The 13,487-nt window shown below is 43.9% G+C and overlaps 1 protein-coding gene across 2 annotated transcripts; it reads right to left on the bottom strand.

Moving 5' to 3' along the window:
• Nucleotides 1-16: 16 nt before the first annotated feature.
• LOC121295916 (four and a half LIM domains protein 1-like) lies at nucleotides 17-12,226 on the bottom strand. Of its 2 annotated transcripts, none has more exons than XM_041221044.1 (6): nucleotides 12,120-12,226; nucleotides 3,183-3,364; nucleotides 2,646-2,820; nucleotides 2,251-2,420; nucleotides 1,731-1,917; nucleotides 17-1,156 (listed from the first exon to the last, which is right to left on the bottom strand). In XM_041221044.1, the coding sequence occupies exons 2-6, from the start codon at nucleotides 3,336-3,338 to the stop codon at nucleotides 1,002-1,004; spliced, it is 843 nt and encodes a 280-aa protein (XP_041076978.1). In that variant the 5' UTR covers nucleotides 3,339-3,364; nucleotides 12,120-12,226; the 3' UTR covers nucleotides 17-1,001. The 2 variants fall into 2 exon arrangements, with proteins under 2 accessions (XP_041076978.1, XP_041076977.1); XM_041221043.1 differs by lacking the exon at nucleotides 12,120-12,226 and adding an exon at nucleotides 6,542-6,659.
• Nucleotides 12,227-13,487: the final 1,261 nt, after the last annotated feature.

Raw genomic sequence — 13,487 nt, 5'->3', positions numbered from 1 at the left:
CACAGAAGCATGTTCATCATTTTCACCCAGTTTATTCTTGCATTTAATTGCCATTTCATTGGAAAATGTAATGTTACTCATTTCCAATATTCATGATTACAGCAATTCATCATTTTGTGTGGTTAGAGTATTGACACAATGCTTCATCATGCTCAGCTGCCCTATTATAAGATTACTGTTGGCTGCGTTAGGCGTTTCCATATATTTAATATGTTGTACAAGCTCAAGGTGTTGGTGCTCCAGCAGTGCATTTCATACTTTGGTTATCTGCATAACAACTATGTTCCACTAACTTCTGCGAAGCGGCCTGGAAACTGCTTTTTTTTAGTAGCTGGCAAAGCTATACATGAACACTTGGCCATTTAAAAAAAAATAAAATACACAGCAGCAGACATTATCTTGAGATGCAGAAGAACAAAAAATGATATATATTTGTATCCTTACATGTTAGGTAATACATGTGCTTATATAAAGTATTTGCTTACTATTATCTAAGTGACTCATAATCGCCCTTCAAAATGCTTAAAGCTTTATTAATGCTGCTTTCGAGAAAATCCACACTACTGTCTAGGAGCACAAGCATTCCAGAAAAAGGCTATTAATCATCAATGCAACTCAGACCCTTAGCAAAGAGCCACAAAGTAATTGGTTACCATGCATGCTTACAAAGTCTGAAAAGGTGAATTACTTCAATAGTTAAATGCTGATTTCTTGGAGAGGAAGCAGTAAAAAATCAAATTTAAAACCTGCATCGTGGGCCATCACTTTAACACTGCCGCTTGATTGCTGATGCTTTTGGTTTGCATTACATCTGCAGCTGACTCAATTCTAGTAATGCAGGTGCCCATCTAACTATAATTATGCCAGAAGCGTGCTAGTGCAACTTGAATTACAATACAGGCCCACTATACTAAACTTGTTTCCAATCTAAAAGAATTCAAATAGTTTCTTCTCCCCCTCAATGTGTACGAGCCTGTACCCCTGTTGCTTGACGGTGCTGTTTACAGCTTCTTGGCGCAGTCCGGGCAGTAGATGGCTTCACTGTGCATGACAAAGCGCTTGTTGGCCAGCGAGAGGGAGCACTTCTTGCAGGTGAAGCAGTACTCATGCCACGATTGTCCTTCGTAATTCACCACATTGGTCCCTTTCCCAAATCCTTGAAAATGAAGAGGAAAAAAAAAAATATATATATATATATATATATATATACACACACACACACACACACACACACACACACACACACACACACAATATTTTACAATGAACGCTTACGCAAGAGTTGGGACAACTAACAGAAGTAAGATAAGAGGGGATTTCCAGTTTCTAAGCTAGCATCTATCGCTGGGGATAATGACTGCTAAGCTTCTATTCTTGGAACTGCAATGGGTTTTGTATTAAGCATCCTAAAAACACAATAAAAATAATTTAGCTCAAAATTGTAACACTGGGCTTTTCTGCAAGATAATGAATCATTTGAATGTGTAACTGTGGTCATGGTCGATTATCTTGCATTGCTAAAGGAGTGTCATTCCTTAACTACTGCAGTGCTTGAGATCACGTAGCCTCTCGCAGGCATGGCCATCACTTGGATTTTGGTTCAAAGCTACAGAAAGTCTGTGGGGTATTTGTAATGTGATTTAAGGGGTCTGGTGTTTTGGACTCCTAGGTCAGGTCTGGACCTGAATCACAGAAGTGGAAACGGAACACTTAAGTGAAGAGTGACTCACCGGTGATGGGGTTTTCGCAGCCGGAGCACTTCTTGGCCACGGTGGTCTTGTAGCAGTCCACGCAGTACAGGTTGTCCTCGTGGGCAGTGAAGGGCTGCCCAGCCAGGGGTTTCTTGCAGGTGTTGCAGACGAAGCACTGTGAGTGCCAGGGCTGGTCCTGGTAACTGACCCCACCAGAAGTAATGGCCTGTGAGCAACGACAAACATGAGCACATACAAGCTCAGACAACAGGGCTGCTTGCTCTCCTGACCTGCCCCCCTCCCTCTCAGAACTACATTTAAACCGCATTCAATTGCTGCGCTAGGTTCTAGTTTAGCGCCACTGTACCTGTACTACAAATTGTTGCTGTGTAACTTTTCTCTCTCAGGCCGCTGACCAATGCAATACACTGCTAGCCGTTGATGAGAACACCCCTGTACCTACACGGTCCAGTTTGAAATGGAGGTGCCCCGAACACAGATTACCAGCTGAAGCTAGCCAGGTTTGTCAGCTGGGAGAGGAGAGAGGGGAGACTGTTACCTTCTTGCAGTGGACGCAGATCTTGGCAAACTTCTTCTCGTGGCAGGAGGTACAGTAAATGTCCTCTCCCTTGGTCAGGAAGCTCTGCGACCCGATGGGCAGCTTGCACTGGAAGCAGGTGAAGCACTCCTCATGCCAGGTGTTGCCCTTGTACGCCACGCTCTGAGTTCCTGCACAGACCATGTGTTTTTATATCAGTTATTAACATTTTCTGAACAATCAGGTACAACACTCGTCCTTTCACTAGTTGCATGCGCACACACACAAAAAACAACATATTGAGAAATGAGCAACACGCACACCTAGAGGGGTCAGCACTGGTAATACATAGAAGCACAACAGCAGGAGCCAGCACTTCAGTACATGGCACCTGGATGCTCTTGCATGCATGGTACCTGGCAGAATGGGTTTGTAGCAGCCGTGGCAGCGGGCCGAGTCCTCCCGGGAGATGCACTTGCTGCATAGGATCTTGTCATCTTTGGTGGAGAAGGGCTCGCTGCCCAGGGGCTTGTAGCACTTAGCGCAGCGGAAACAGTCCTCGTGCCAGTACCGGTTCTTATGGTGCAGCTCCTGCAGAGACAGCAGGGCACTGATTGAGACAGCCGTAACACAGCATTAATGAGCCCTACCAGGTATTGCACAATTAAGATTGGGGGATCATTTGATTCCACACATAGATGCAAAGGAGGGAGAAATTGTGTAAAACGAGGTCCTATTTTATCATACTCTTAACACACAAAGCATCAGAAGCTTTACACTTAATTAACTTCCATTTAATTATTGAAAAAGGAAATACCTTTTAGTGGTTTTTACAAAAAGGCTCCTGATCGTTGCTTAAGAACATATCCTTGATTTATAATAACTACTACATTGTTTTTAAATGCATGTCCGAACCCTAACAGGAGCCAGTTTGTTGGGCTCCTGCCCCTCACCTTGGCGTCTGATCCGATGGGGCGCCGGCATTCTGCGCAGGTGTTGGCGCAGAACTTGTCGAAGCAGCGCAGGCAGCTGTGCTTCTCGTCCTTCTTGATGTACTTCTTGCCGTACAGAGAGTCGTGACAGTAATGGCAGTCGAAGCGGTCCGTCATGGTGTTGATGGCGTAGCTGCGCGGACCTGCGTTAAAACAATGGAAACGACAGTACAGTCACTACAGTAGCACTGTGATCACCACCCTCTCTCTCGCTCTAGAATGCTTGTGTCAAATAGCTCGTTACTAGTATTCATACATATTCGACCATTCACAGCTTCATAGATATAGACCTGCTATACAGGGGTCACATTCTTACCGTAGGTTTCAGAATGTCTTTATAGATTTCCTCAAACTTGCCAGAGGAAGTTAAACATAACATTCAAAACTTGGGAATTAAAGTACATGACCTTACAGGGCTTCCCAGTTTGTGCGTGTTAATAACCATCCAACCTTAAATACCACGTTTATATAGGTCTTATAAGTGGATCTTAGGATTGTAATGCATCCTCAGGTTTCCCCCTTATCCTGCAGTTGCAGTACCAGCATTTCACCAGTGAGAGGCGCCAGAGTTCAACTCAGCCGGACGCTACCTTGCAGAGTGAAGCTGCTCCGTTTTAAATGGGTCCAGTGCAAACCACACCCAACAGACGCCTGTACTGATCTTAAAACAGAAAGCTTTGCAACAATCAAAAGAGGGAGAGGAACTTTTCCACTAGTACGAGACTCACACAGTCCTTCAATGGCTGCTCTGGATAGCCCAGAGCTGGGGAATCTCTTTCCAGGGAATCTCCCCGTATTTCTTAACAGTTGTGCAGTTTATACTACCAGCCAGGCTGATTAAAAGACCAGCACACCCACACCTTACATGCTTATGTTTGTAAATCATGTCCCCATTTGTCATCAGTGGAGCCTTGGTACTAAATAATCTGTCTGCGTCTTGCAATGACATTTGTAAAGAAATCTAAGAGAGTCAACGATGGCACAATTATTTTCTGAAAGCTCCCTGGTAGTGTGCAGGTCAAGGCCTGTAACGTTGTCTAGCGAATGTCAACTTTATACTGTCCACTCCCCCAACAGGTTTGAATGTGACGGGGGGGGGGGGGGGGGGTACTCACTAACCCCTCTCTCTTTATTGTAGTCCTGTGAAATTATAAAATCCTGTTTTGCATTGAACCTGTTTAATTAACCTGATGTTGGCATATAAAAATCGCTGATGGAACAACAATTCTGATAACATGTTCCCAGCCTGTAGTTCCTCAGCAAATCCGTGCTTGTTCCTTGAAAACGAAGTCAAGCAGACCAGCGCTTCGGCTCGTGTCTGTTCAGCGTACACGAGCTGGATGTGCAGCATTTTAAAAGATATTAAAAGAGGTGCCTTTTAAAAAGACACTATTGAAGCCAGAAAATATCAAGCAGAATTTGAGACAGCAGGTGGCTTCACTGCTCCAAACTGACTTCTTTCTTCTGTCTACCTGATGCCAATTAAATGCAGCTGAACAACATTAGGTCATAGCACAGCAAAACTTTATGCATAGCTTATAACTGCACACATAATTATGAACAGATGCTATAACTGCCCACGTAATTACAACCAGATGGCAATAAATTAGAGGGTATCAGCGTTGAGCCGTCCAGAACAGGGTTCTAATGACACGTTTCCAAGTGGGGAGGGGGGGGGGGGATTCATCGTATTTATAGAAAACAGAAATCACCCTTTTCATAACGCCAACATATCATTATCATCATCATCAATCACAGTCCCTTTCAACCAATAAAGAACCTCACCCACGCGCATTCCAAGTTCCAGCCAGCCAGCCTCGCACACTGCAGCCTTTCTCATTGAGCAGCGACACGTACAGCAGCATTGGCTGCAGTTCCATGTGTCAAAGCTTCAGCCCCAGAGTGCCCTGTGTTCAAGGTACCATGTAAGAGAAAGAACGAGCGAACTCGGATCACAGTGACGCCTGGAGCGCATGCAAGCTGACCCTGCGGCGTCGTGCTGAAAACTTGACTGTGAATGAAGTGGAATGACACTGGTCTATGCATGGCTTGTCATTCAGAGTTGCTGCTCTGCACAGAAGCTTAACCCACACCCAGGTTGTGGGCAAGTGTGTTAGACCCCGTCAGATCAGATTCTTCCCATTCTACTGGAAAAGCTTTTGGATGACCTGTTCCCATCCAGCCCTGAATCCAGGGAATGATTTCAATGTCAAACTATGAATTCTCGAGTAATAATGACTACAGCTGTGCAATACGGATCACTTGTATTAGTCCAGTATTAGTTATCCAAACCGTAGCACTGGGGTGCAGACAGTGTCAGGATTCTGCTGTGAAGTGCCCATCTGCCACCATGTCAACACTGAAGAGTATTAAATGCCACGCAGGCTTTAGAGGGGATCTAGAAGTGCCAGAGACAAATACAGAGAATTGACAACACAGAGCCAAGAAATTCAATTGAGTATAGCATAGAGAACTCAGCACTGGGGATCTGAGAGCCAGCAAATTCAATACAAGAGAACTTAGTACTGAGGATCTGAGAGCCAGCACATTCCATACAAGAGAACTCAGCACTGGGAATCTGAGAGCCAGCACATTCCATACAAGAGAATTCAGCACTGGGGATCTGAGAGCCAGCACATTCCATACAAGAGAATTCAGCACTGGGGATCTGAGAGCCAGCAGATTCAATACAAGAGAATTCAGCACTGGGGATCTGAGAGCCAGCAGATTCAATACAAGAGAATTCAGCACTGGGGATCTGAGAGCCAGCTAATTCAATATAATATACAGAACAATACTGGGGATCTGAGAGCCAGCTAATTCAATACAGTATATAGAGACTCAGTACTGGGGATCTGAGAGCCAGCTAATTCAATATAATATAGAGAACAATACTGGGGATCTGAGAGCCAGCTAATTCAATATAATATAGAGAACAATACTGGGGATCTGAGAGCCAGCTAATTCAATATAATATAGAGAACAATACTGGGGATCTGAGAGCCAGCTAATTCAATATAATATAGAGCACAGTACGAGGGATCTAAGAGCCAGCTAATTCAATACAAGAGAACTCAGTACGAGGGATCTCAGATCCAGCTAATTCAATACAGTATAGTACATACAACATGGTAACAAGCTTAGCGAGCACATTTTTACCTCAACCCTGATAATTGCTACAATTTACAAAAATAAAAAACATGATTTACAATCCAATCCAGAGATTTTACTCAGCTTCATGTAAACCACAAGCCAGCCCTGAGTCACTCGGCTTCATGTAAGCCACAAGCTGTAACAAATATTAACTGCCACTTGCTTACCTGAGTGCCTCTGATTAGCCATTGCTGACGCAGAGCTGTGTGACAAAGAGAAACAGAGAGAGCGAGCAACTGTCCAGCCCTCAGCTGATTAGGCTCTGGGCAGTGTGGTGGCTGACCCTTCCAGGGGAGGGGTATTAATACACCCTCCCATCCCCTCCCAAGATGAAACCTTCAAATCCGCCTAGAAGCCATTCAGACCATTTTAGGATATCCAGCAAAAGAATAGGAGCCAGGAGAGAAAGGGCAAGAGAGGGGGGGGGGGAGACCAGGCAAATACCTCTGGCATTACTACAGACAGAAAAGAGAGTGTGTGTGTGTGTGTGTGTGTGTGTGTGTGTGTGTGTGTGTGTGTGTTTAGAAGTGTTCTTGGCTACCTTGAAGCAAGCTGAGAGTGTATTTCTCATTCACTCTTTCTGTGTCAGGTCTGTCTTGGGGAGGTGATTATAATGTGCGTGTGCTGCCTGTTAGCGTGTGCATCCCTGTGAGCGCATGTACACGTATGATATCCATCATGGGGCATCAGCATTTCACTGTATTGAAGAACAGGCTTTATTGAGGACAGCACCCTTTTCATTTCATTTGTAGTGTTCTGTTGAACCATGAGAACGCAGTTGGAAATTTAGCCTTGCTGGTAATCAATGGAATCTTGAGAGTGTGTGTGTGTGTGTGTGTGTGTGTGTGTGTGTGTGTGTGTGTGTGTGTGTGTGTGTGTGTGTGTGTGTGTGTGTGTGTGTGTGTGTGTGTGTGTGTGTGTGTGTGTGTGTGTGTGTGTGTGTGTCAGTGAGTCGGTGTGTCTGAGTGGGATGGAATGACTCGTACAGGAAACTATGTTATTGTGAGTCTAGCCAAGTTTATACAGCCAAAAATCCAACACAAGATAAAATATTTTTAAATACAGCATTTATCAATCTGACGTTTCCCCCCAAACTTAACCTACACCATATAAAAACTTTCACTCAAAGAATGCTGCAGACAATGGATTCAATAAAGACACAAAAAAGAGTAAATTCAGTCCGGCACATTGGAGCCAGCAAATTCAACTTGTATTGAGAGGCACATGAATCCTACGAATTTAATATGACAGCAAACTGTAGTGAGGCAAATTCAAGTGTAAAAAGGGTCTTGAGTGGATTTCTGTGAAGCTCATTTGCAGTAATAAGCAAACTAATCTAAACAAATGGCGAGCGAGTTTGTGGTCAATTTAATTACGCTCTCGTTGGAAATGCTATTAGAAGGCTCTGTTTGTGCCAGATTGCATTAACCAGACCACTGAATTACAGCAATATGTTTTGGTAATGAATGCTGCTTCCTCTCTGGAAGTCTAGTTATCAATAAAGTATTGAGTCTACTGGACCCAATAAGCCAGGATACTCTCCCAATCCATCTCCCTCTCCCTCTCCCTCTCCCAATCCCTCCGCTGTGTTCTCACTGATAGCAGCTGGGCTGCTAACTAATTCTTTCCACTTTCAATCCATGCTCTGGACGATGCAGGAGCCAGCAGCATTGTGATCATCACCCTCCTCTCTCTCCAGAATACTTTACTCAAATAATTGTTCACTAGTTTCTTTTAGTATTCATCCACACCCTACCACGGACAGCTTCATAGTTACAGACAAGCATTCTGTTCACTAATTCTTCGCAATGTCTGCCCAGAACTTCTAATAAAATTTTAACAGAGGAAGATAAACAATAACACCTTAATTGGGACGTGCCTACAGCCTCAGTGCGCAATTCTGACAGCCAGGATCCAATCCAGTCCAGACCTGGTTTTTACTCCAAGCAGGTTCTAACACAATGAACTAGTTCAGGACCGGAATGGATCTCGTGGGTCAGAACTGAGAACCACTGATCTCAACGTTCACAAAGTTTCTTCTAGCAGTTCTGCAGTGTCAGCTACTGCAGCGCGGTATGATCCATTATCCGGTATGAGACTGTTGTTCTCTTTGAGTTCTTTACTATCTGCGTAAGAAGGCTATAAAAACATTGACTGACTCAACAGGCCGCGGTCACCACGACAACCCTGAAACGCAGCACTGTGCCAGAGGGGTGTCTCGGGGATAGCTGGCCTTACCGCTGCTTGCAGTCTGGGACACTAGCGTGGGCGGGACAGCTGTTATCAGGACCAAGCCACCAGGGGCTTTGTCAACTTGCTGAATAGTTATTTGTATCCCTCATTGCGACTGCTGTATGATAAGGAAAGATATTGGCTTTTAAAAATGACAACACATTATTAATGTAGCCTTTAGCAGGGTCATACACGTATGTTTATATGAGGAAGTCCATGCAGCAATAAAGCAACCCACAGAAATGTCTTTTTGAGGAAATTGCCAGAGCTGCCCTTTATATACAGTATGGCTGACTTGGACAAACCCTGAATAACGCTGCCACACTATTACATGCATTTCAAACAGGAGCATTAAAACGCACGTGTCAGCTTTCCCAGGTTGCGGTTCAAACGAAACAGCTCTTTGTTATGTGCCAGGATCGATTAGAGGACTGAGGTTTCTTTCCATTACCACCTTGAGTCTCACTTCTATCTGCCAAGCAGCCAGCTTGGCACAATGTTCAGTAAGGGACCGAGGCACTGGGAATCACCTTTCACTCAGCCGCTGTCCACAATCCATATCACTGCTCAGGACTCTCTGGGGTCTCATTGCTCTCAGCACAGCACAGGTATTGCACTTATCCCATGTAGGCTGCTAAGGGTTAAACAGAGGATTACATGCTCTCTGATATTTTCAGGGAATTGGGATAGGACTAATGGAAGCAGTGTGATTTGTTTAAAAGCACCTGACTGTGTTATCAAGAGAACGGACAGGGGATTTGACAGCTTGTGAAATACCACTTATTTGAACAAGTAAAAAAAACAAACCACAAAAAGGTTGCAATTTCATCCCAGGGTTCAAGTGACTTTGCTCTTGTAGTTCATCATGTCATCAGAACCCCTTGACTGAATGACTGTATTATTAGTTTATTATTCATTTTATTATAGTCAACCCACAGTGCAAATACAAAAATAAACTCCTCAGTTTTAGCCCTCGAGATCAGGTCAGGTATTTTAATTTGCTTAACGCTCCTGTCGTAAGCTTGCCGCCTCACTCCTGCACCTCAATCTTGGCAAACTGTGTGCATTGTTTCAGAGAACAAAGAAGATCAGAAAACATGGAGCCAAAACCAGCAGAATCATTTCCCTGTGCGTGTGTGTGCGTGCGTGATTGATGGGGAGGTTTGTTTTCAGACTTGTATTCTAGAGATTTCACTGTGATGTCATGCCTACCAACCACTCAGAAATCACACCTCAACCGAGTGCCAAGCAGTCATAGAAATGTGAGAAATCTGAGCCGGTTCTTTCCCACGATAGTTCAAGTGAGCGATTGTTTTGGCCAGTGTCTTCATCTGTATTAAACAGCTACCGAACGTCACGCCTTTACAAGAATTCTTAAATCGTATTTTTTTTTTTTTATGTCAGTCAGGCTCCTAGTCCAACCTTATAAAAGCATCCTCATACTAAATGCAGAGCAAAGTGTAATAAAGCATAGTGAAAACATGCGAAAACATAGGGAAGCATTGTAAGGGACAGCGAGGAACGGTAAAGCATATTAATCTACATGGAAAGCCAGGGTAAACGATTCTAGAAGCATGGTAAAACTGCAAAGATCCTGCGGTAAGCTTTTAGAAGAGCGTTCCATTGCTACAGTATATCCAAAGAGCCACAGAGCCAGCCTCCCTTCCTAACAGACCTGCTACAATGAGAAGCGGATTGTCAAACCGGTCATTAGACTGGATGAAACCTGGACACATTCCTGCAATGGATCCCATCTGCAGGAAGCCGCAGACGGAGCAGTGGCATTCCCTTTGGGAAGCCTGGTCTAGGCTACTGCCCGCACCTCTCATGCCAACCTTGCCTCTACAATCTACAATGTTAATGGTTTAGCATTGAAATGTTATTAAACTTGCTTAAACATAGCTTTCCTTCAGTTCAGCTGTCCAATATAAACAAGAGCCCCAGTGTCTCTAGTGATCAGCTGGAATAAGAAGTCTACAGTACACACGTCTGCGGAAGCAAATGGAGATTCTGAACTCCGGTAACAGCAATTTGTCATCCACTATATGAGTAATTGCATGAAGATCCACTCGCTGTCACCACTGGATGGATGGATATGTGTGCAGTGTTTGTACAGTAGCGTGGTTGCACTTTTGGATTGCACACTGTTTGTTCAGGTACTGTTGCTAGGTTTGCTCGTCAGGAATGACATCATTTTCTTGGCTAGCCTCACAATAGGACACGGAAGCAATACAACGGTCCTGTGGGTTTGGGTGGGAGAGGAATGAGCAGATTGACCTGTACTCACAGATTCCATTACCAATACACAGACACACACACACACACACACACACACACACACACACACACACACACACACACACACACACACACACGCAACTGGACTCAAACACACACACACACTCAGTGTGCTTAGGGCAAGTGAAAAAAAGTCATTTGAATTATTCTGCAGGCCTGTGCTTGCTGCAGAGCTTTGCAAACAGGGAGGTGATGTCACACCTCATGTGTCAACCCTGCCCTTGTTTACTCTATGGGATGCAGAACGGTTGCCTTGGTGAAGCAGAGAGTCAGCAGGGCATCAAACATCATCTAACCGTGTGGAAAGTTCACAGTCTACAGCATGCTCCAATCGCAGGCACTTCATTTTAAAAAGTTAACAGCAGTTAACCCACATGTACAGTGCCCCTAGTGGACAAAACAAACTACTGCACATTAATTACAGTGAGCAGACCAAGATGAAACTATACACTTTGCACAGCGATTCATTTACATTAAATAAACAAAATATTTTAAAGTGGATTCAATCTTAATAAAAAAAATACCCCCCGTAAAACTGACATATCGAGGTTTCTTCTTTGGTGTGTCCGTACTAGACAGACCCGGTTTACACACTGGCACCGGCTCAGCCATGAAAAACCAATGCGCTTGATTGCGATTTCAATCAGTCCAGAAGATGCTCCCGATACAAACAGATCAAGATTATTTACACATCCATAAGCACGCTAACAAGCCCTTACTGCCTTACTGACAGCAAACCAATAAACCCAAACCCGAACCTTAACCTGAAAACGACGAACTCTTTAAATGAGATTTTATATCGCTCTGAATAAAGAGAACAAGCGACGGGAGTAAACAGCGTGGAGGACGAAAACGGGTCAAATATTCTAAGCAAAAAAGGGAGTCTTCAGCTAAAATAAAAGAACGAGACCTGTTGGGTTTGCAAAGAGCTAATTACAGTAAAAGTTATAACCCCCCCCCCACACACACACACTCACACACACTCACAGCCTACAGTAGAGAATACAAAACAGGTACGGCAGGCAACTACAAAACAATCTGTTGGGATATCATCACCCTTGGCTGGTCTGTCGGGGTATGCTGCAAAAAAGACATAACTTAAAGCAAATAATAATGATACATGTATAAAATGCAAATTGCATAAACATAAATAAAATATATCCACGGGAGTAAATCACTTCATTAATGCTATTTCATTGTGAGCCGCTCACTCACCGACACCGTGCTGTGTGCAATCCTGCTACCCTCTCGCTCTGCCTACGCAGGGATCTGAAAAGAGGAAGCCGGGACTGCCTGACTGCTTTCCTGGTTTACTTATTTAAAGGAAAGAAAAAACCCAAGGGGTTGCCACCGGAGACGGGATTTGGGATTTGATCCAAACCCCACTAAACGCATATGAACGATGATCTTAACACATGAGTTTACGAGCGCTCGCTGCCATTGGCCAGGCTCATAAGAAGCAGCGCAAAACAAACATCTCCAACAAATCCTGATCGAAAGGGTTCACTTCACCGGTACTACAATATCACTGGGGCGGGTAAGATCAAACTTCAGCGCAGACAACCGAACACACGGTGTAGGAGGCATCAGGTGTATAGCTTCTCTATTGATATGAACATGGATTAATACAAAATACAATACAAACATACTCCTTAAAAATACACATTGGTTTTTATGATTTTTCCAAAAACAGCAGAGACACAGTCATTTTCTAATCTAGAATCCCCCTGAAATCAGGGCTTTTTCTTTTTAACAAACGTGTGTACGTGACAGTATATAACAAAATAGCAGCAAAGAGGCGTGGCTCTGCTTCACAGTAGTTGGGTGAGCTGTGTGTGTTGAGTCAATAATTGAGTTAATCTCTTATTGCTTGCGCACACAGAAAGAATCTCTTTTTAAAGTACCCTCACCTTCCACCCTCCTGCCTTGGGGGGGAACAGACCCTCATCCACGGGGCATGTCCTTTCCTCCTCCAGCTGTGGAAACACAACCAACACCATTAGTCACCTCTAGGAGCTAGACTTAAACCACCGTCTTCAGGGAGATAAGGCCAGGGTATTAGTCCACTGCGCCACCTGCTCCCACAGGAAAGCCATGTTCCACACTGACTATGAGGTCAATTAACACCTTTGGAAATAAAGGAAGGGATCAACTGGATTCAAACCCAGTCCCTCAAGGAGGAACAGCACAGCATGCTAGTGAATTAGCCCCCTGTGCCATCTCACTCCCATGGAAGAGCTTGACTATAGAGGAAATTAACCTTGTCTACACCTACCGGAGAGCCAGGCTTTCCTACACTTGCCAAGTTTGCCATTAGAATGTTGGCTTTGCCACACAGCACTGCAAAAACTAGAAAGTTTTATTTATTTATTTTTTCTCTCAAATGAACCATGTAAAAACCTTTTAGAAACGAACTGGAAGTAGATAAACAGTACTTATTTTATAATGTATCTAGGTTTGAGTTTTTTTTGTTTTTTTTTAATTAATGAGTAATAAAAATACAGTGTCAGTCAGTCATAAAAGGGCACTGGAGGTCAGTATAAATTCCACTCTGTTTTATTGGCTAAGGAGTGTATTTTGAAT

The sequence above is a fragment of the Polyodon spathula genome, chromosome 20, assembly GCF_017654505.1.
Source record: "Polyodon spathula isolate WHYD16114869_AA chromosome 20, ASM1765450v1, whole genome shotgun sequence".
Taxonomy (NCBI): Eukaryota; Metazoa; Chordata; class Actinopteri; order Acipenseriformes; family Polyodontidae; genus Polyodon; species Polyodon spathula.
This window is presented reverse-complemented; position numbering and strand designations above follow the sequence as displayed.

Bases quoted from the DNA above. Each gene is read 5' to 3' on its own strand.
- LOC121295916 (XM_041221043.1), bottom strand. From the start codon at position 6,563: ATGGCTAATCAGAGGCACTCAG. The intron at 2,421-2,645 runs GTACCATGCATG...TGGTCTGTGCAG, and splicing joins CTACAAACCCATTCTGCCAG to GAACTCAGAGCGTGGCGTAC. The intron at 1,157-1,730 runs GTGAGTCACTCT...TTCATTTTCAAG, and splicing joins CTGCGAAAACCCCATCACCG to GATTTGGGAAAGGGACCAAT.